The sequence below is a fragment of the Ailuropoda melanoleuca genome, chromosome 9 (genome assembly GCF_002007445.2).
Source record: "Ailuropoda melanoleuca isolate Jingjing chromosome 9, ASM200744v2, whole genome shotgun sequence".
Classification (NCBI taxonomy): Eukaryota; Metazoa; Chordata; class Mammalia; order Carnivora; family Ursidae; genus Ailuropoda; species Ailuropoda melanoleuca.
This window is the reverse complement of record NC_048226.1, coordinates 87,440,621-87,461,282: the sequence shown is the minus strand read 5'-3', so window position 1 is coordinate 87,461,282 and position 20,662 is coordinate 87,440,621. Positions and strand designations below refer to the sequence as shown.

The window sequence follows — 20,662 nt, the reverse complement described above, 5'->3', positions numbered from 1 at the left end:
TAATCCTACCCAGTTATTTTAAAGCCACTTAATCTTTTGAGAAGCAGCAGGAAAATATGAGTAGAGCTGTCAGTACTCTTAAAAACAATTCTTGGGGTGCCTGGGTGGCCCAGGTGGTTAAGTATCCAACTCGATTTCAGCTCATAGCCTTGATCTCAGGGTCAGGAGATCAGGCTCTGTGCTTAGCAGGGAGTCAGCTTCTCTCCCTCTCCCCCACTCCCCACTGATGCTCTCTCTCTGGAATAAATAAATAAATATTTTAAAAAACACAATTTTTAATACATACCAGAATGAACAGTAGTCCCATCATTATTTAATTTCTCTCATACACATTTATGGTGACTAGAACTTGAGCACTATAAATGCAAATCTTCTTTAACATAAACTTTTTTTTTTTAGATTTTATTTATTTATTTGACAGAGATAGAGACAGCCAGCGAGAGAGGGAGCACAAGCAGGGGGAGTGGGAGAGGAAGAAGCAGGCTCATAACAGAGGAGCCTGATGTGGGGCTTGATCCCAGAACGCTGGGATCACGCCCTGAGCCGAAGGCAGACGCTTAACCGCTGTGCCACCCAGGCGCCCCTAACATAAACTTCTTAAATGCTTACAAATACATCTTTTTCTTTTCATTTTTAGTGTTTCATATTTTTTAATAGAATAGGTATTGATTTTATGATTTTAGGTAAAATTATTTTAAATTGGAATTATTCAAATCTGAATAGCATCTTATAATTAAGAAAGTTAAATTGTTCTTATTTGTAGGCTCGAAAAGAAATTCTGAAGATTCACACAAGGGATTGGAATCCTAAACCACTGGACATATTTCTAGAAGAACTAGCAGAAAACTGTGTTGGTAAACATTGCTTTAGGCATTAAAAGATAAAATGCATGCATTTCAGAGATGGAATAAGTTGTAGTCTTGCAAGGCTATGTTTAAAGAAATACAGGTTATATTTGTTTCTAATCTCTTATTTGTGGCATGTTTTTCTTCTTACAAAATCCTGGATATTAAATAGAGATATTTGATGAATTGTCTGTTGGAGAATTTGAAAGCAAAGTTAGACAGTAATAATAATAGCCATCTTTTGCTGTTCACATTTTTCTAGTCATTCCATTAAGCATTTTACATATATTATTTCAAGAAATTCTCACATCAGTCCTGTGAAGTAGGTAGCGTTATCCCTATTTTACAGATGTAGAAATGGCTGAGAGAGCATAAATAATTCTCCAGAGATCATACATGCAGTAAATGATAAACGAATTTGAACCTAGTCTGTCTGATTTTAAAACTCTTGTTCTTGACTGCTGTGCTATACTTAGTGTTTGTACATTTCACTTGCAAGTTGATAGATTTGTTGATGGTTAATACTACTTTAATTTTCTTTTAACCATGGTCATGCTAATAGGGTGATGATTTACATTTAAAAATTTTTTTGGTTGCCTTGGTTAGGATACTGTGGTGCAGATATTAAGTCGATATGCTCTGAGGCTGCTTTATGTGCTCTGCGTCGACGCTACCCACAAATCTATACTACTAGTGAGAAACTGCAGTTGGATCTCTCTTCAATTAACATCTCAGCTAAGGATTTTGAGGTAGCTATGCAAAAGATGATACCAGCTGCCCAAAGAGCTGTGGCATCACCTGGGCAGGCCTTGTCCACTGTTGTGAAGCCACTCCTGCAAAGCACCGTTCACAAGATCTTAGAAGCCCTGCAGAGAGTATTTCCACATGCAGAAATCAGAACAAATAAAGCATTAGACTCAGGTATGCAACTTGATTGGCCACTTAAAGTTAGTTTTCACAGTCAGTAAAACTAACTGTTCTATACATCCCAGAAATGTTTCTTCAGAAAAGAGCCTCTTCAGGGCGCCTGGGTGACGCGGTCGTTTGAGTGTCTGACTCTTGGTTGCCGCTTATGTCGTGACCTTGTGGTGGGTCTTGAGATCAAGCCCTGTGTCGGGCTCTGCACACTCAGCACACTTAGCATGGAATCTGCTTGAGTTTCTCTCTCCCTCTCCCTCTGCGCCTACCCCCTGCTCCCACACATGCTCTTTTTCTCTCTCTCTCAAAATAAGTAAATACATCCTTTGAAAAATAAGAATAATAAAAAGAGCCTCTTGAAAGGAATTTAGTCATGCTTTGCCTGGATATTTGAAGGAAATTTACTTCACAGATTGCCCTCAATTAAATCTGTTTTAAGTTTGAGATAACATTTTTATATTTAGTTGTTATTCATGTCTACACAGATATTTTTGATTCTTAAAAAATTTTATTGTATGGGGCGCCTGGGTGGCACAGTGGTTAGGCGTCTGCCTTCGGCTCAGGGCGTGATCCCGGCGTTATGGGATCGAGCCCCGCATCGGGCTCCTCTGCTATGAGCCTGCTTCTTCCTCTCCCACTCCCTCTGCTTGTGTTCCCTCTCTCACTGGCTGTCTCTATCTCTGTCAAATAAATAAATAAAATCTTTAAAAAAAAAAAATTTTATTGTATATATCATGTACGTTGATTTGCTAACTAAAGCATTATGTAAACATTTGCTTTGCAATCCAGAAAAGTTACTAATGTACAATTTTTTTGTTTTATAGATATTTCATGTCCTCTGCTAGAAAGTGACTTGGCATACAGTGATGATGATGTTCCATCTGTATATGAGAATGGGCTTTCTCAAAAATCCTTTAATAAGGCAAAAGAAAATTTTAATTTTCTTCATTTGAATAGGTATATTTCCCCTGCAAATGAATATATATAATTTTTTGGTCTGTAAATTCCCTAAAACTAAAAGATGGTGCTTGAAAAGATAAAAGATGCTAACTGATCCTTTTTTTAAGTTAAAATATCACATATTTTTATCATTACAGTTGTCAGTGTAGTAGAAATTCCACTGTATAAAGTATTCCTAAAATCTGTGCAGGTTGATATTCTCCAAAAACCATGTGAGCCGTGCTGTTATGGATTGACCAGCCACATAGTCAAAATTTTTACCTTAAGAGAGTTGAAAATGGGTAGTTTGGGAGGAAAATTTAAATTTTTGCTTTTTCTAAAATACAGCTAATTTCTTTCAGAAACGCATGTTATCAACCTATGTCTTTTCGACCAAGAATATTGATAGTGGGCGAACCAGGCTTTGGGCAAGGTTCTCATTTGGCACCAGCTGTCATCCATGCTTTGGAAAAATTTGCAGTATATACATTAGACATTCCTGTTCTTTTTGGAGTCAGTGCTACATCTCCTGAAGAAACGTGTGCCCAGGTAATTCATTGTTGCCCAGACAAGTAAGCTGTAAGAGAACACAGTCTTACAGAGGCACAATCTAGAATTGCCTTATCCTTGTTGAACTATGTTTTCTTGTTCTGATTTCTACCTCCAGGGTTATGAAATAGAACTATATGTAATTGCCTAGTCATTAAAGAGTATGGATTTAAATCACATTCCCACCATTTAATATCTGTGTGACCTTAGGGAAGTTGTTAGATCTCTACCTTGTTTTCCTCATGTGCAAAATGGAGGTTAATAATAGTACTTACTTTGTGTGGCTGGTGTGAGAATTAAGTACTTAGAACAGTAACTGCTATGTGGTGTGTACTCAGATTTTCTGCTTCTGTTTTTGCTATGTTCATGTTAAAATTTTTCAAATATAGAAGTTTTATATTTAACATAAGTCTTCTATATTGATTAAGCTGTTTTCTTTCTAATTGCTTGAAACAACCATGTTTTCCTAAAAATGAGACTTTTACAAAACATTTAAAAATAATATTGTGAGACTGGGGGAAGCATTTTAAAAACTTGAGGGTTTTATATGATAATTCTAGGAAGTTAAAAGTTCCAGACTAATAAAGTGAGCATTACTAATGTGCGGACTCTGTAGCTAAATATAATTTTTTCTCCTCTCTACTAGATGATTCGTGAAGCTAAGAGAACAGCACCAAGTATAGTGTATGTTCCTCATATCCATTTGTGGTGGGAAATAGTTGGACCAACACTCAAAGCCACATTTACTACATTGTTACAGAATATTCCTTCATTTGCTCCAGTTTTACTACTTGCAACTTCTGACAAACCCCATTCTGCTCTGCCAGAAGAGGTAATTTGAGGGGGAAAAAATCACTGTACTCTAAAAAGAGACTTATTAAGAATTTATTTTAAAAATTTCAAGTGCTACAGAGGTGAATAATAGGATATGGAAAAAGTTTTCTTATCAGAAATGTCATGTTAACTATCTGGTATATAGACTTGTTGGGCAGGATGGTATGTATATATGTGTATGTGTAAAGTAGGGCTACGTTATAAATTTTTTTTCTCTTACAAAAATAGTAGTTACATGTTGCATATTCTACAATTTGTTTTATATACGTATCTATATATAATGTATTTTTCAAGACACAATCTCATTCCTTTTAAAAGCAGCATGGCTTTTTCCTTTGTTTTGATGTACCAAAATTTATCCAGATTCTTGTTCATAGATATTTTGGTGGTTTTTTCGTTTTTTTCTGTTGAACTATTACAGTGAGCATCCTTGGGTTTTATTTTATATGAGCATTACTGTGCGTATTTTTCTAGCATCCATTCCTAAAAGTGTAATAACTGTAGCTTAGTCAAAGAGTATGCACATTTAAAATTTTTGATGGCACTAAATTACTGTCTTTCAAGTTTGTGTCCATTTAGACAACTACCAGTGACAGAAGTTTCATTATTTTTCTGCCTGGAATACTCTAGAAGAATACTCCATGCCTGGCATGATCCTTTATTGTTCTCAGGTCTCTGCCCAAGTATCACCTCAGAGAGACCTTCCCTGATCAGTTTCTCAATTATAGTGCTCAGCTCCTTTGCCCATCATCACTCTTTTCTATTCCTTACTCTTCTTTATTTTTATCACTGCCTGCCATTAAATAATTTTGCCTTTCTCTCTCCTAGCAGAATATGAAGTACATGAAGTAAGACTTTTTTCCCCCACCTTTCAAGTCTCAGAGTACATAATAAGCATATTCTAGGCTTCAGTGTGTGAATAAGTTTTTCCATACCTTTGACAAGATTGGTTTGCATTTCTTTAAGAATGTGAATAGGAAGATAAATTCAAATATTTTATTAAAGAAATATTTATTGAGTATTTATTCTTTGTCAGGAATAGTTGTAGATACTGGGAATATAGCACTGAAAAATATAGTCAAAAATTTCTTATCTTCCTAGGGCTTACATTTTAATTGGGGGGAGAGAAAAATAAATAAAATAAGTAATATTAACCTATTCCTATGGAGAAAAATTTAGCTAAGCAATACCAAAAGAGTGTGATAGGGTCACAGTGTTAAATAGTCTTAGGTAAGGCCTCACTAAGAAGATGACTTTTGAGGAAAGACCGGAAAAAGTAAGACAGTGAGTAACCCATTTGGGTATCCGAGGGACAAAGGTTCCTGGCAGAAGAAAAGCCAGTGCAAAGACCCTGAAGCAAAAGTGTGTTTGGTGTGTTGGAAAAAACAGCAAGACCAGGGTGGTCAGAGCACAGTGAGTGAAGAACAGAATGAAGGAAATGAGATCAAGCTATCAGAGGACAAGATGATGTCCCTGATGGCTTTGTTTTAATAATTGATTGTGAATTATTCAATTGAAAGTTGAAAAAGCTGGAAAATAAGCATTATGTACATGTTATAGACTCAAAGTCTTCTAGTTTGGTTAATCTAGTTCTGGACTCTTCCTTTATATTAGCTTCTGTATGTGGATATTTCAGCTTTGTTGAAACACTTTCTTCATTGTTCAGTTTGTTAGCTCTGACTCCTAAAAAATCAGCTTCTTTTGAAAGCTTCCTTAATCTCTGTTTCCCGGGTGTTACATAGAACCTGTCGAATCTGTTTTCATCATGACAGCTCTTTGTATATTTGAATATTCTTGTTACGTTTATTTGTATCTCCCCACTCTGACCCAAGCTTCTTCACAATAAACATTTCTTCTATGATATAGTATATTCCTTAAGGTTATTAATACAACAGAAGTTGATTTCTTGCTCACTTTACTATGCAGGCGACTACATTCAGGTCTGTCCTCCCCCATGTAGTCATTCCAGACACCTGGGCTGAGAGAGCTTTCTCGTTGTCATCACGTGGTTTTCCAGCTTGTTTTCATTCCACCTCACTGAAAGGAGTGGCCCATTCATGTGCCAGATCTGAAAGATGTATATCATTTCCTCTCCCGTTCTCTTTGTCTGTACCTAACAGCAAGGGAGACTAAGAAGTGTGACAGATAAGTGTGCCCAAGAAGGAGAGGACATGGGCTTGATGATAGGTTCTGCCACACAACACGTATTTTTAGTTTCTTCAAAATTGTAGTCACTGTCCTGAATGTCTTTATATTCCTTTTGAAAAGCTATACCAGGAATAAATTAAGTACTCTAAAAGTGTTCTGGCTAACAGAGTAAAGAAGAATTACTGTTTAGTAGCTACATTATACCACTGGGCTTATTGTATCAGTTAAAACTCCGTCAATCATTTTGAAGATTGAAACAAAGGGAAGTTTATACTCTTGATAACAAGACAAACTAGCTGAGCTTTTTTTTTTTTTTTAAAGATTTTATTTATTTATTTGACAGAGATAGAGATAGCCAGCGAGAGAGGGAACACAAGCAGGGGAAGTGGGAGAGGGAGAGGAAGAAGCAGGTTCATAGTGGAGGAGCCTGACATGGGGCTCGATCCCATAACGCGGGGATCACGCCCTGAGCCGAAGGCAGACGCTTAATGCCTGCACCACCCAGGCGCCCTGGGAAAGAAAGAATCTTAAGCAGGCTCCACCCCCAGCATGGAGCCCATGGAGCCCGACACAGGCTCAGTCTCACAACCAGGAGATCATGACTTGAGCCGAAATCAAGAGTCAGACACTTAACCGACTGAGCTACCCAGGAGCCCTTAGCTGAACATTCTTTGTATGGATGTAGGGAGGTTGAAAAATTAGTTGGTTTAATGTAAGATAACTTTATCAAGAATATGAGAATTATGTACTCAAAGATCTTTTTTTAAAGAATAGCTTCTCTGTCTTCTTAGGGTTATATTTCCTGAGCATATAATTGTAAATTGGGTAAAGTATCCCAGTGCCACACTGCATGGTAGGGAGGAGTGGGCACAGGAACAGGAATTGTTTATTTTAAAAAATGAATAATCAAATTTGTATTGATACAAATAAGCAAGTCCACTTTGAGCCTTTTAATGGTTCAGCGACACTGTCTAAGTAGCATTGGTTCTATATAATAAATGAGAACAGTGTGTGTACCATTTTTAGCTACATTAGTTTGTCCATATCAGAACTGCAGTCAGAGTACCTATATGCATGAGCACTTAACAATTCAGCAGTATGGAAAAAATGAGAAAGAATGTCATGAATAGATTAGAAACTTTCATGAATCCATGGAAGACAAAGGAATGGGGATTAGATTGATGAGGGTAACCACAGTTTAAACCATGTGCATGAGAGGACTGCTTTAGTTTCTAGCTCTGAGTTGGTGCTAGAAAGGAATTGAAAGAGCTCTTGGACAACTTTGAGTTAATTGGCCTTCTTCACTTCTGGCCATGCCAAGCAGCAATCAGCAGAGTTGTGCATCCTTAGCTAGAGCAGTGAGGGTGGGCCCAAAGACTACTGTGTCAGAGCAGTGACTGTGGCTGCCAATATCGGGAAGACCCACTGGAGATATTATACATGAAATAACTTCTTGTAGAAAAGAACCAATTGGAGATACTATACATGAAATAACAACCCCCCCCCCAAAAAAAAACCTCCATGGGGCTTTTGAAAAGGAGCAGACACAGTTGAAGAGTGAATGAGTGAGATGGAACATAAGACCAGGAATTCTTACGGTATATGATAAAAAGAACAGAGATTTGAAAAGGGAGGAAAAAAAGCCAAAATAGAGGCAATCAGTTCAAGTCTAACACCTATTTTAATGGGCCTTATACAAGGTATGTAAATGGGAAAAGGTCAAGAAGTTGTTTAGTAACATCCTTTTGGGATCTCTTTTGCCGTTCTTTTGGCAGTAAAATATGCATAACATAAAATTTACCATTTTAACCATTTTTAAGTGTACAATTCAGTGACATCAAGTCTGTTGCATTGAGTACATTCACAATGTTGTGCAGCCATCACCACTATCTGTTACCAGAAATTTTTCGTCATCCCAAACAGAAACTTTGTACCCATTAAACAATTAACTCCCCATTCCCTCCTTTCTCTAACCCCTAGTCACCTGTTATAATAAATTTCTGTCTCTGTGAATTTACCTATTTTACATACCTTGTGTAAGTGGATTCTTAATGTATTTGTCCTTTAGTGACTGGCTTATTTCACTTGGCATGTTTTCAGAGTTCATCCATGTTGTAGCATGCATTAGAATTTCACTCCTTTTTAAGGTTGAATTCTGTTTTATGTATTTATCACATTTTTATCCATTCATTTGTGATGAACATTTGGATTGTCTCTACCTCTTGCCTACAATGAGTAATCCTGCTAAGATCATTGGTATACAAGTACGTGTTGAGTGGTAGGTTGTTTTGGTTTTGTTTGGGGGTTTGTTTTGGGTTTTTTTGTTTTGTTTTGTTTTGTTTTTGGCTCTTCAAATCTGTATACTAGATTACATGGTAATTCTGTGTTTTCCACAGCTGCTGCGCCATTTTAGCATTCCTTCCAGTGCAGGGGTTCTAATTTCTCTACATCGTCACCAGCACTTGTTATTTTCTAGCCTTTATTAATATTTTTTAAATTTCTTTTTAAAGATTTCATTTTTTAAGTAATTTCTACACCCAAGGTATGAGACTCAAACTCACAACCCCGAGATCAAGAGTTGCATGCTCTACCAACTGAGCCAGCCAGGTGCCCCGATCCTTTATTCTTATCCTGTCTCACTTTGGGTTGTGAAAGTGAATTAACTGATCTCAAAAAAACCCTTGGAATCAAATACTGCCATGTCAGTTACCACATGAATTATACTTTAGAGTCCTGAGTTTTAAAGAAGATCCCATATTTTTTAGTTCCTAATCTGTTGCATATGTGATTTATATATAACTCCAGCATACATAAAAGATCTGTGCTTTAAAAATATCTATTACATTAAAAATATGTGTGTAATAACCTGTTACATTGAATGATATATACGTAGTGTTGCGTATACACATATATAATGCATGTATTTTCTTTTTTAAGGTGCAAGAATTATTTATCCGTGATTATGGAGAAATTTTCAATGTCCAGTTACCTGGTAAAGAAGAACGAACAAAATTTTTTGAAGATTTAATTCTAAAGCAAGCTGCTAAATCTCCTTTATCCAAAAAGAAAGCAGGTTAGTTTCTCTATCAAAGTTTAACGTATAATAATTTCAAGAAAGTGGGAATAAAATATTAATGGCATCGTCATCTTCTAATAACACAAACTCAAAACCTCAGTCATTAGGTTTGCTTACAAGTCTCTATGCTTCCCATTAAAGTAGACTAAAGATCTTAAAGCATAGAAGGCCTTTCTTAGTGTAGTCCCAGTCCATGGAGAATTTTAGCTGGAATTCATAGTAAAGCTCTAACCTGTCTTCCCAAGCCCATTTTTGTCACTTTTGTTCCCTCCCCTTCCCCCACCTCTTTCCTGTAAAACACTCTGTCTACACTACATGCAACATATTCCTGTCTTTGCATAATTTCACTCATGCTTGCTCTCTGTCAGTAATGCTTCTGTCCTCATTGCCTATCTCTGCCTAAGAAACCACTTGTCCTTCTACTATAACTCATTTTTTCCTCCTTAACATATCTAGGCAAAATTAGTTTTCTACCATTATGACCCACGGTACTTTTTTCATACTACTACTATGACATTACAATGATGTGCTAATTGTCCCTTACTCCCGTAATAGATTGCCAGTTTATTGGGGCAGCACTCTCATACTCCTTTTTTTATCCTGATTACTCAGTGCATATCTGTTTAAACAAAATTAAACTTATTACATTTGAAACATACCACAATTTTTTATTAGTTCAAAAATTAACTAATAAAAAGCTTTTTTCAATAAAATATTCTTGAGTTGGAAATAATGCATTTTGAAAGTTTTAATAGCCTCTTAAATGATCTTAAAATGGAACACAGGTAATGACTTAGGAACTAACATTAAAAATTACAAATTACCAACTGTTCCTTGAGGGGAGCTAGGGATAGAGATTATGATAGCACTTGAGTATTTCAAATCCTCTAATTCCCGGCAGGTGTAAGGAGGATAACCCCTGAAAGCCTGGCCACTGAGTCATTTGTCACCCTTGCTATGATGGGAGAGTAGTAACTAAAATCTTCCATTCATGTGAAGTTTTGCAGGCCTTGGAGGTACTCCCTGTAGCGCCACCACCTGAGCCAAGACCGCTGACGGTAGAAGAAGTGAAACGACTAGAAGAACAAGAAGAAGACACATTTAGAGAACTGAGGATTTTCTTGAGAAATGTTACACATAGGCTTGCTATAGACAAGCGATTCAGAGTATTTACTAAACCTGTTGACCCTGATGAGGTATTGATTTAATCTTTGGCTCGAATGTGTCCTAAACTATAATGAATTAGAGAATATTTGAATTGTTTATGTGGTTCCCTGTCTACACTCTGAGCTTATTTTCTTTATGTAGAATATACCGAGTAGTGTCCTAAGCACATGGAGACTTAAGAGCTATGTAACATATTTTCCTTTCCTCCAAAGAGTAGCCATTTAACTTTGTCTGCCAACCCAAACATTCTAGATATGATTTAAGATTGACTTAATGCTACATACTATTATCGTGACCTACACAGTTTAGAGTGAGCTAGAGAGTGAAGTGTGAAGTCTTAAGTTGACATTGAAGGATGGGTTACATTTGGATAAGGGAAGGAGTATAAGATATTACTGGAGATACAGATGCTCAAGAGCAGGAGTAAATACAAAACAAAACCAGCTTTAAATAGAGTCAAAGTTTTCATATTAATACATTATTGTTATTTCTTTTGTATTTATTTTCTCTGCCCTATATTGCCTGGCAGAGCAACTGGATTCAAATGTTTTTTATGTTCCGAGTTAATTTAGTGATTTGGTCATTTGCTTGAATTTTAGGTTCCTGATTATGTCACTGTGATAAAGCAACCAATGGACCTTTCATCTGTAATCAGTAAAATTGATCTCCACAAGTATCTGACTGTGAAAGACTATTTGAGTGATATTGATCTAATCTGTAGTAATGCTTTAGAATACAATCCAGATAGAGATCCTGGAGGTGAGCATTGGTGTTTTTTTTTTCCTCCCCGGAGGGGGGAGGGGGTGGTGGAATAGAGACTGCTAACATTTAGTGAGGGTTGACTTTATGTCAGGTAATATATTATAAACATTTTACATTCACAATGCCATTTAATACTCACAGCCTTATTCTCATTTCACAGTTGAGGAAAATGAAATTAGAGGGGTTAAAAAACTTATTCAGGGTCATACTGCCAGGTAGTGGCAGAGGCAGAATTTGAATGCAGGTTTCTTTGACCCCAGAATACCTGTATTTACAGTTCCGTGGTGTATCCTCTAATGAGACACAAAATTGCATAACAGCTTAGCTTCTTTCCTTTGTGAACAGTGCTCTTTCTCCAAGTGGAAAATAAACACTCTGTAATAAAAAAGGTTTGAAAGAATTTTCTTAGTTAAGACCACTGCGATTTTTATTACAAAAGTAATATAGTAGAATAGTTGCAAATAATATTTTTTTAAGATTTATTTTAGAGAGCAGGGAGATGGGCAGAGGGAAAGTCTCAGGTAGACTTTGCACGGAGTATGGAGCCTGACATGGGGCTCCATCCCAGGACCCTGAGATCATGACCTGAGCCAAAACCAAGTTGGACACTTGACTAAGCCACCCTGGTGTCCCAACTTGCTAATAACATTTTAAAAGCTAAGTCCTCTAGATTTATTATGGCGATCACTTCATAATGTATATAAATGTCGAATCACTGTGTTGTACGCTTGAAACTAATATAATATTGTAAGTCAACTATGCTTCAATAAAAATGAAAACTAAGTCCCCCATTTCCTCTCTCCAAAGATGGGCACTGTTAAGTTTGGGGATATCTTTTTAGACCTTTTCTATACATATACCTATTCTGTCCTCACCTATGTAATCTATTAAAAAAAATAAAATTTATAAAGTAGGGGATTTTTTAATGATGTATTTGTTCATATATATAATGATATATTCAACTGTCTATATATTTGATATAAACTTATTCGTATCCAAAAATATTTTTTCCTAGCTTCCTACTTCTGTTTTATGGATAATGTCCTTAACTCTCTCAGTAGATAATTTTTTTTTAATAGTCCTTTTTGCTGTGTTAACTCTCTCCCCCAGTACATTGGCTGTCTTCTAGTTGGTAGTGTTTATAAATTCGATGAGCATAGGAACCTACTAAGAGTTTCTTCAACAATTGAAAAGCTCACTGTTCTTTTGCTCCCAGTCATCTGCCCTCACCTCCCTTAGTCTTTTCCCTATAGTTCAGGGTTCTGTAGTTTAACGCTGGGGAGCAGGCTACCAACCTGAGAATATCCCTTAATTGTAAAAAGAAGGAAACATTTACCCTGGAGGCTGAGGGCTTTTTCTGTATAATTGCAGGCATGCTGCTGCTACGTCTCCTGTCCGTGGTGACAATCAAAAATGACTTTAGACCAGTGGTGTGCCTCTCGCAGGCAATCATCATCTCCTAAAGGGCTTGTTAAGAGGTAGCTTGCAGGGCCCCATCACGTGGTTTCTGATTCTGTAGATGTAGGGTCGGTTGTGGGAATTTACCTTTCTGACAAGTTTCCAGGTGATACGGATGCTCCCACACTTGGGGAACCTAGGCTTCTTCGACTTTTGTCTGTGCCTTTCTCTGGGCCCAAATGCCGTGTTAGAAATCCCCTGAAGAGTTCTTCTGATTTCTAGCTACTGCTGCCAACTCTAACCTGGGTGTGATATTGCATCCTGCCACCCTGTGAGGGAACTGATCCAGTTCAAGACAGTTCGCTTATTACCGGCCCTCTGTCTCAAAGCATATTCTAGTTTATGGTGCTTGGACTCTGAGTATAGGAGCTTTTCCAGTATTTCCTGGGTAAGGTTGCTATTTAACTGTCTGCTTAGTTTCTCTGTCAATGCAATAACATCCTTTCTATCTTGTAAAATTCTTTTACATTTCTGCCTCAGTAATGACACTGATAGCCTTCCTTTCTGTTTTTGTTGTTGTATAGTCTTGCTGTTGATTGATTTTTTTTTTTCCCCTGAGATTTCAAGGGGAGCTAGATAGGACAGAGCAATATTGTTTGGGTTTAGTCTGCCGTATTGAATCAGATGTCCAGAACATTAGATTAACAGAAAAAAACAGAATAATACAATTCCGGTAACATTTACTATTCATGGTAAAAGTAAAAAAGGAATTTTAATAACTATAATCTTAACCCAACATGTTGAGTTTATTTTTTGTAAATAATTAAAAGGAAAGATTTTTAAATTGAATTCTTTTTTTAAAGATTTTATTTATTTATTGGACAGAGAGAGGCACAGTGAGAGAGGGAACACCAGCAGGGGGAGTGGGAGAGGGAGAAGCAGGCTTCCCGCTAAGCAGGGAGCCCGATGCAGGGCTCGCTGGGATCATGACCTGAGCTGAAGGCAGACATGTAATGACTAAGCCACCCAGGCGCCCCTAAAATTGAATTCTTTATTCATTTCTCAGATCGTCTTATTAGGCATAGAGCCTGTGCTTTAAGAGATACTGCCTATGCAATAATTAAAGAAGAACTTGATGAGGACTTTGAGCAGCTTTGTGAAGAAATTCAGGAATCTAGAAAGAAGAGAGGTAGGAAAATGATTTGGCATCAGAAAAAGATGCTTCTGATGTAGTGTATTAAGTCCTGCTGATTAACCCTTCACGTAATTTTGAAATCTGGACATTGACTTGATATCCCATGTCTATTTATAAGGTTGTAGCTCCTCCAAGTATGCCCCATCTTACTATCATGTGATGCCAAAGCAAAATTCCACCTCTGCTGGTGATAAAAGATCAGATCCAGAGCAGAATGAAAAACTCAAGACAACCAGTACTCCTATGGCTTGCAGTACTCCTGGTAAGTGCCCTTGGGTAACTTTTTCTTATGAAACTAGCCTGTACTTTCTACTGATGCCATTTACTTTTTCCTTAGTTTCCTGTATTTATATCCATGTGGTAAATTACCTTGATTTTATTAATGTTAAAGCAACTTTGCTTTCTTGAAATAAATCCAGGTTTATAATGATATACCACTTGCAGTCCCAGTTCACCTTCATCTAACTGTGGATTGACTGATAGAAAATTGATTTTCATTTCTATAAATTCTAGTCTATTTCTTATTCCTCCTTATTTTTAGGGTATAACTCCAGAGGGTACTAACGCAGAGCCCCATGGGTTTTCCCAAGGCCTCCCTTCCTTGGCAGGCTCTTAATTCCAGTTTTTGTTCTTTAAGCCCTATGAATATCCCAACTCTCCTCAGCATCTTAGACTCTCAGTTATTCATTTGTTTTCCCAGATTCTGGTGTCATAATTCCTGAGTGCCTTGTTAGATCTCATATGCTTTTAAACAGAATTTTTAAAATTCTGTGTGTGTGTGTGTGTGTGTGTGTTGTTGGGGTTGGAACACTACCTTATTGTATTGCATGTCTGTCCATCCTGGGGTAAGTGATTTGAGATAGGTAGAGTAAGCCCTTCTTTTGTAAAAAAAAAAAAAGGGAGGTGGCAGCTGGGAAAGGGAGGAAGAGAAAGGCAAACGAGCAAGAGACCTCTACTATCAGGTGCTCTTGGTCAAATCACCTTTGAGCAAATATATATATGGAAACTGAGGCCATGGAAAATTTCTTCTTTAGAACAGTCCATCCCTAGCTATATACCCGGCAGGATTGCCTACATTATGTTTGCTGAAAGACATGTACAAGAACCAGTATTTATAGTACACAACTGGGAGCAACCCAAATGCCCATCAACACTAGAATGGGAAAATAGGGATTATTATACAACAGTGAGAATGACTAAAATTCAAGCATATGCAACAGTATGGATGAATCTCGCACACAGAATATTACAGTGTAGTTATTATGTATCTGGTCCAGGCAGAATGTTTCATCTCTGTATAGCTTAGTTTTCTTCATCTGTAAAACAATGTTGATAATGGAAGCAAACCTGATCAGGTGAGAGTGAAATTTCAGGGGGTCAGTACACACAACAAAGAACTCAAGAGTCCCCACTACGTGGTAAGCACTCAGTGAGTGTGGGCTATTTTTAGTCTTGCCGTTCCTCCAGTTCATTCCTTATACTCCTGCCACAGCGATTGTTGTAATAGAGTCATCAGACAGTTCATATCATTGCCCTCCTTAAAATTTTTCAAGATAAAATCCAAACTCCTTAGAATGACATGTTATTGCCCACTTTCTACCTTCTTCTCACAGTACTCTCTACCCTTGTTTCTGTGTTCCAACCATAAAAAACTACAGTTTCTCAAACTCTCTACCGTCTTGTATCTCAGGAGGTATTTTCCCCCACTTACTTAGATTTTAGAAAATTGTCAAATGTTCTTTTATCATTTTCTTTAAATTCTTTGAAGCTCAGTTGAAGAGAAAAATCCGCAAAAAGTCAAAGTGGTACTTAGGCACCATAACAAAACGAAGGAGGATTTCACAGGTGAAAGATGAGAGCCAGAATATCACAGATGACAAAATTGAGAGTGACACAGAGGAAAATCAAGATACAAGTGCAGACCACAATGAGACTGGAAACACAGGAGAGTCCTCAGTGGAAGAAAATGAGAAACACCAAAATGCTTCTGAGAGCAGAATAGAATTGGGGAATAATAATTCAAGTATTTGTGGTATTGAGAATGAATTTGAAGAATCTGGGAAGACCACAGCATGCACAGAAGTGAGGAAAGATAAAGTTGTTTGCAATGGAGTTGCTTCTGGCTCTCAGATAATAGATATTTCTGATGAAAATGAAGCAAAAGGTAAGTCTGTCTCAGTTAAGCAGCTTACTAATTTTAATTTTAAAAGATGTTTTGGGGTACCTGGGTGGCACAGTTCGTTGGGTATCCGACTCTTGGTTTCGGCCCAGGTCGCAATCTCAGGGTCATGGGATGGAGCCCCACGTTGGGCTCTGCACTCAGCTCAGAGTCTGCTTGGGATTATCTTTTTCTCTCCCTCTGCCCCTCCTGCTCGCTCTCTCTCTCTCTTTAATAAATAAATAAACCTTTAAAAAAAAGTCTCACTCAAAGTTTTTAAATGACTAATTACCATCTCAATTTGTTCCTTTTCCTTGTCTTTCAGAATGCAGGTGTTAATTAGGAAAAATAGCAATTTCTTTACTTAATAACTGCTGAGCTTATAAATCACTGTTGTTAAAAGCACAGTGTGGCATCCAATAGGCCTGGATTTGAGGCCTAGTCCTCTACTTAATAACTTGTGACCTTGGGCAAGGTCTTGACCAGTCAGTCTCAGTTTTCTCTTCTGCAAGATTAGGGTAGATAGTGGTCAGGTAATGAAATATTTTGAAACTTGAATAAAATGATCCATCTAAAGCATGTAGCAAAGTGCTTGGCTATACAGTTTTCGAAAACTGGCAGGATGCCCTCTTCTTTTTAAGCAAAATCAGCAGTTTTCTGTAATTCTGGCTGACTGATATAGAACAAATGTTACTCACCCCCATCATTGCTCTATTCTATTACAGGTTAAAGTCCAAGATTATTTATATTTATTCTAATGATCCTTCCACCAAAGTTTTTCATTTAGAATTGGCTTCTATCTGGATCTTCTTGGATCTTTAGTAGATTTGTTTGGGTTTTGGAAAAGTCAAACATTTAGTCTTATAAAGCAAAAAGAGGGGTAACAGTTAAAAATCTATCAAAAACAAGTATTGACGTTGTTGAGTCTGGTTTTATTTCAGTGGCTTATAGGCTGTAGGCAAATCTTTTTCAAGGACTTCCTTGAAATGAGTTCTAATGTGTTTGAGTAATCATAGCAGAATAGACTAGGATATAACCTTTTTAATGTGGATATTTTAAATGTTAATCCTCTGGCTATATAATGTAATATGTTTTGTTTGGGTTCAGAATTGTTTTATTTTTCTTTTATCATTCTCTTTTTTTAAAGGACACTAATGGGGGGACAGGTACTTGTTTAAATATCAGCAGATTTGGGTTCTTGTTCTGGCTCTTACAACAATTAGGTACATTGACCTTAGAAAAGTCCTTTCACCTCTCTTGGCCTCATTTTTCTTATCTATCAGTGCATAGATTATTCTAGATCACAGACAGGCAAACTTTTTCTGTAAAGGGACAGACAGTAAATATTTAGAGGTACAATCTCTGTCCCAACTACTCAACCCTGTTAGAAAAGCCGTATTGACATACATATGTAAAATGTGCATGGTTGTGTTCTGGTAAGGCTATACCAGTAGGGCAGATTGGGCCTATGGGTGGTAGTTTGCAACACGTAGATTACTGAGATCCCTTCCAGCTTTTACATCTAGGACTCCTGCTAAAATGATCTTGTGCAAAGGGTCCTGCTGAGGATCTTTTGGAATAACTCCATTTGAGAAGTACTTCTCTCTCTCTCTCTCTTTTTTTTTTTTTGAGGGTAGTGGCAGCACCTTAATCTTAGAGCCAGTAAACCAGAGTTGGTGTTTGTGTTTTAGTAAATATGTCCTGCTATTTAATCTGCCTAATGTTTGTTTTAAACATAATGTCTATGAACCATATAATAGTTATTTAACTTTTCATTCTAGAAATGTGTGTTCTGCGAATGACTCGAGCTAGACGTTCCCAGGTGCAGCAACAGCAGCTCATCAGTGTTGAAAAGGCTTTGGCAATTCTTTCCCAGCCTACACCCTCGCTTGTTGTGGACCATGAACGATTGAAAGTATGTAAATTGAAATCATAATGCTTTTGTTGTGCAGATTAGTAACAGAACCCACCAATACATTGTGTCAATTTGACATGCAATAAATAATGATCTTTTATAAAAGGATGAACTTGGTATAGAATAACTTTCATAAAAGCAATGTTTGGAGATGGATACTGTGTTGATTTTCTGGTTTTTAACACATTTGTCTGCATTATTGATCCAATACGTTGTTTTTGTTTTGTTTTTTTAAGATTTGTTTATTTATTTAGAGACAGAGGGTAAGCATGGGGGTAGGGAGAGGGAGAGGATCTCTAGCAGACTCCCCGTCATGGGGCTCAATCTCACAATCCATGAGATCCTGACCTGAGCCGAAACCAGGAGTCAGGTGCTCAACCAACTGAGCCACCCAGGTGCCCATATACATTGTTTTTTGACCATCACCAGTGACCATTTTAGTTGGTTTTCACTCAGCCATAACTGAGGGATAACTGAGGGATAATGGCATATCGTTGTATGGCCAGACTTAAAGAATCTCAGAAATCTAGCAAATCAATTTCAGCCATTAAACACTGAGCAGATGGAAAACCCTTTTTATAAGAAAAAGTACAGGGACGCCTGGGTGGCACAGTCCGTTAAGTGTCCCACTCTCAGTTTCGGCTCAGGACATGATCTCAGGGTCGTGAGATCAAGCTCCACATCAAGCCCCACATTGGGCTCCTCGCTCAGTGGGGAATCTGCTTAAGACTCACCATCCCCTTGTGCCCCTCACTTACTTCTTCTCTCTCTGTCGCTCTCTCTTTCTCTAAAATAGATAAATCTTAAAAAAAAAGAACTGAAGTAGTGAGTTGTGGTTCATCATTTACGTACCATCTCTTTTGTTTCACACTATAATGTACTTGCATTGCCATAAAATGCCCTGCAAAGATGTTGCTTTTTTTCTTATTAATCTAGTTTGAGATTATATTTTAATTTGTCTATAGAGATTTATGGCTAAAACTGAAATTGGCCGGCTCCTCAGCCATAGTTTTTAGGTTGGGAGTTACCAGGGCAGAGACCAGGATCATAGAACGATGGTTAAGTTAGCTACTGCTAAGTATCAGAGCCACTTTCAGAGGTCACCATGTCTCATCAAATAATTGGTCTGCCCTCTCTCTGGTTTATATGCTAAAAATTCCCCAAATCTTCAAAATTAAAATATCTTGTCTCATGGAATTGTCTCACATATGTAAACATTCATGTTTTCTCTTAGAATCTTTTGAAGACTGTTGTTAAAAAAAGTCAAGAATACAATATTTTTCAGTTGGAAAATTTATATGCAGTAATCAGCCAGTGTATTTATCAGCATCGCATGGACTATGACAAAACAACACTTATTCAGGTAAACTAATCTATATAAGAAATTGAAAGATTATAAGAATCTTTAAAGACCATTTTTAATATATGGACTATGGATTATTTCTAGATACTACTAAGTTCTGTACTTTTTGAAATCTAGCACTTCACTAGTTTGTGTTTCTTCAATAAGCATTGGAACCATAATCAGTAGATGTGAAAAATCTCTATTTTGTGTGTGTATTAATGAAGATATGTAGCTCTTTTTCAAGATGGATTTAAGATAGACCTGTGTGTCTACTTAATCTTTATAGTGGGCATTAGTACTAATTTTTAAAAATAGATATTAGATGATAATATAGTATAATATACCTATAGCAATATAGTACAATATATCTATAATATATCTATTTACTATGTATCTATAGTACAATGTATCTATTAGTAGGTACCTACTAATATACCTACTAGTATATAATATACATAATAATTAGTATACCTACTAAGTATACTGTGGTCCCTACATAGTATGATAGGTGTGTAATATTAGTACCTATAAAACACAAAATATTAGTATCTAGAAATACACTAGTGCCTTGATTATATTTGAACTTAAGATGAATGCATCTCAGACTTACTTCAAAGGGATTTAAATGAAATCCCATTGGTGATATCAGTTTATGTGATAATCATAAATACTGAACTAAATTCCTGTTTTCACTCTCAGATAGATGCATGAGTTAATATTCTTGACGTTGTTGATGTAAAAAAATAGCGATAGAGTAATGTTTCTTTAACTTTTTTCATACTGAAAGTTACTGTTTTTCCTTTTTACCCTTTATCTAGAAAATGGAGCAAGAAGTACAAAACTTCAGTTGTTCCAGATCATGATGTCATGGTATCGAATATTCTTTGTATTCTGTTGCTATTTAATTCACCTTTGTCATGTCCGTATAACTGATGCAAGATAAAATCCTGCGTCTTTAAGGAAAAGATTAAAATAGTAAATAAAAATATTTAAGCTTTCCTGGTATTTATGTACATGTGTAAGATAAGTTACAGAGATAACTGATAAATATTGGAAGTTTGATTGTACAAGGCACTGTAGTAATAGTAATTCTGTAGTGTATCGGTAGTTGAAGTATGGCCAACTCTTAATAAAAGTTATTTGGATAACTAAGGTTTTATGGCACTTAAGAGTAATTAGTGATATTGACATTTTTTTTGTTTTAAGCACTTTTAAGGTTTTTCCTTCCTAAAAATATTTTCTTGTATCAGACTAGAAACTTACTTAAGCATCGTGTCTTTGTGTCTTTGCCATCCTTTTGTTCTTTTTTTCAATGCCCGTCTCCCATTTGCCTTTAGCTTTTTCTCCCCATTTACTTAAAACCCAGCGTTCAAGTCATTTGTAGGAAGGCCCCTGAACAACTTTTGTACTTGA

General features: G+C 36.7%; 1 protein-coding gene across 1 annotated transcript in view; it reads left to right on the top strand.

Annotated features, from left to right (window-relative positions):
• Positions 1-20,237, top strand: part of ATAD2 (ATPase family AAA domain containing 2) — a 70,591-nt gene extending 50,354 nt beyond the window's left edge. The window contains exons 15-28 of the mRNA XM_034668584.1: positions 764-854; positions 1,452-1,766; positions 2,588-2,720; positions 3,065-3,251; positions 3,898-4,083; positions 9,171-9,306; positions 10,309-10,505; positions 11,076-11,235; positions 13,703-13,825; positions 13,950-14,093; positions 15,600-15,995; positions 17,771-17,904; positions 19,139-19,267; positions 20,068-20,237. Of these exons, the coding sequence (XP_034524475.1) occupies positions 764-854; positions 1,452-1,766; positions 2,588-2,720; positions 3,065-3,251; positions 3,898-4,083; positions 9,171-9,306; positions 10,309-10,505; positions 11,076-11,235; positions 13,703-13,825; positions 13,950-14,093; positions 15,600-15,995; positions 17,771-17,904; positions 19,139-19,267; positions 20,068-20,112 (2,376 nt within the window). The 3' untranslated portion in view covers positions 20,113-20,237. The remainder of the gene's footprint in view (positions 1-763; positions 855-1,451; positions 1,767-2,587; positions 2,721-3,064; positions 3,252-3,897; positions 4,084-9,170; positions 9,307-10,308; positions 10,506-11,075; positions 11,236-13,702; positions 13,826-13,949; positions 14,094-15,599; positions 15,996-17,770; positions 17,905-19,138; positions 19,268-20,067) is intronic.
• The last annotated feature ends 425 nt before the right edge of the window (positions 20,238-20,662 follow it).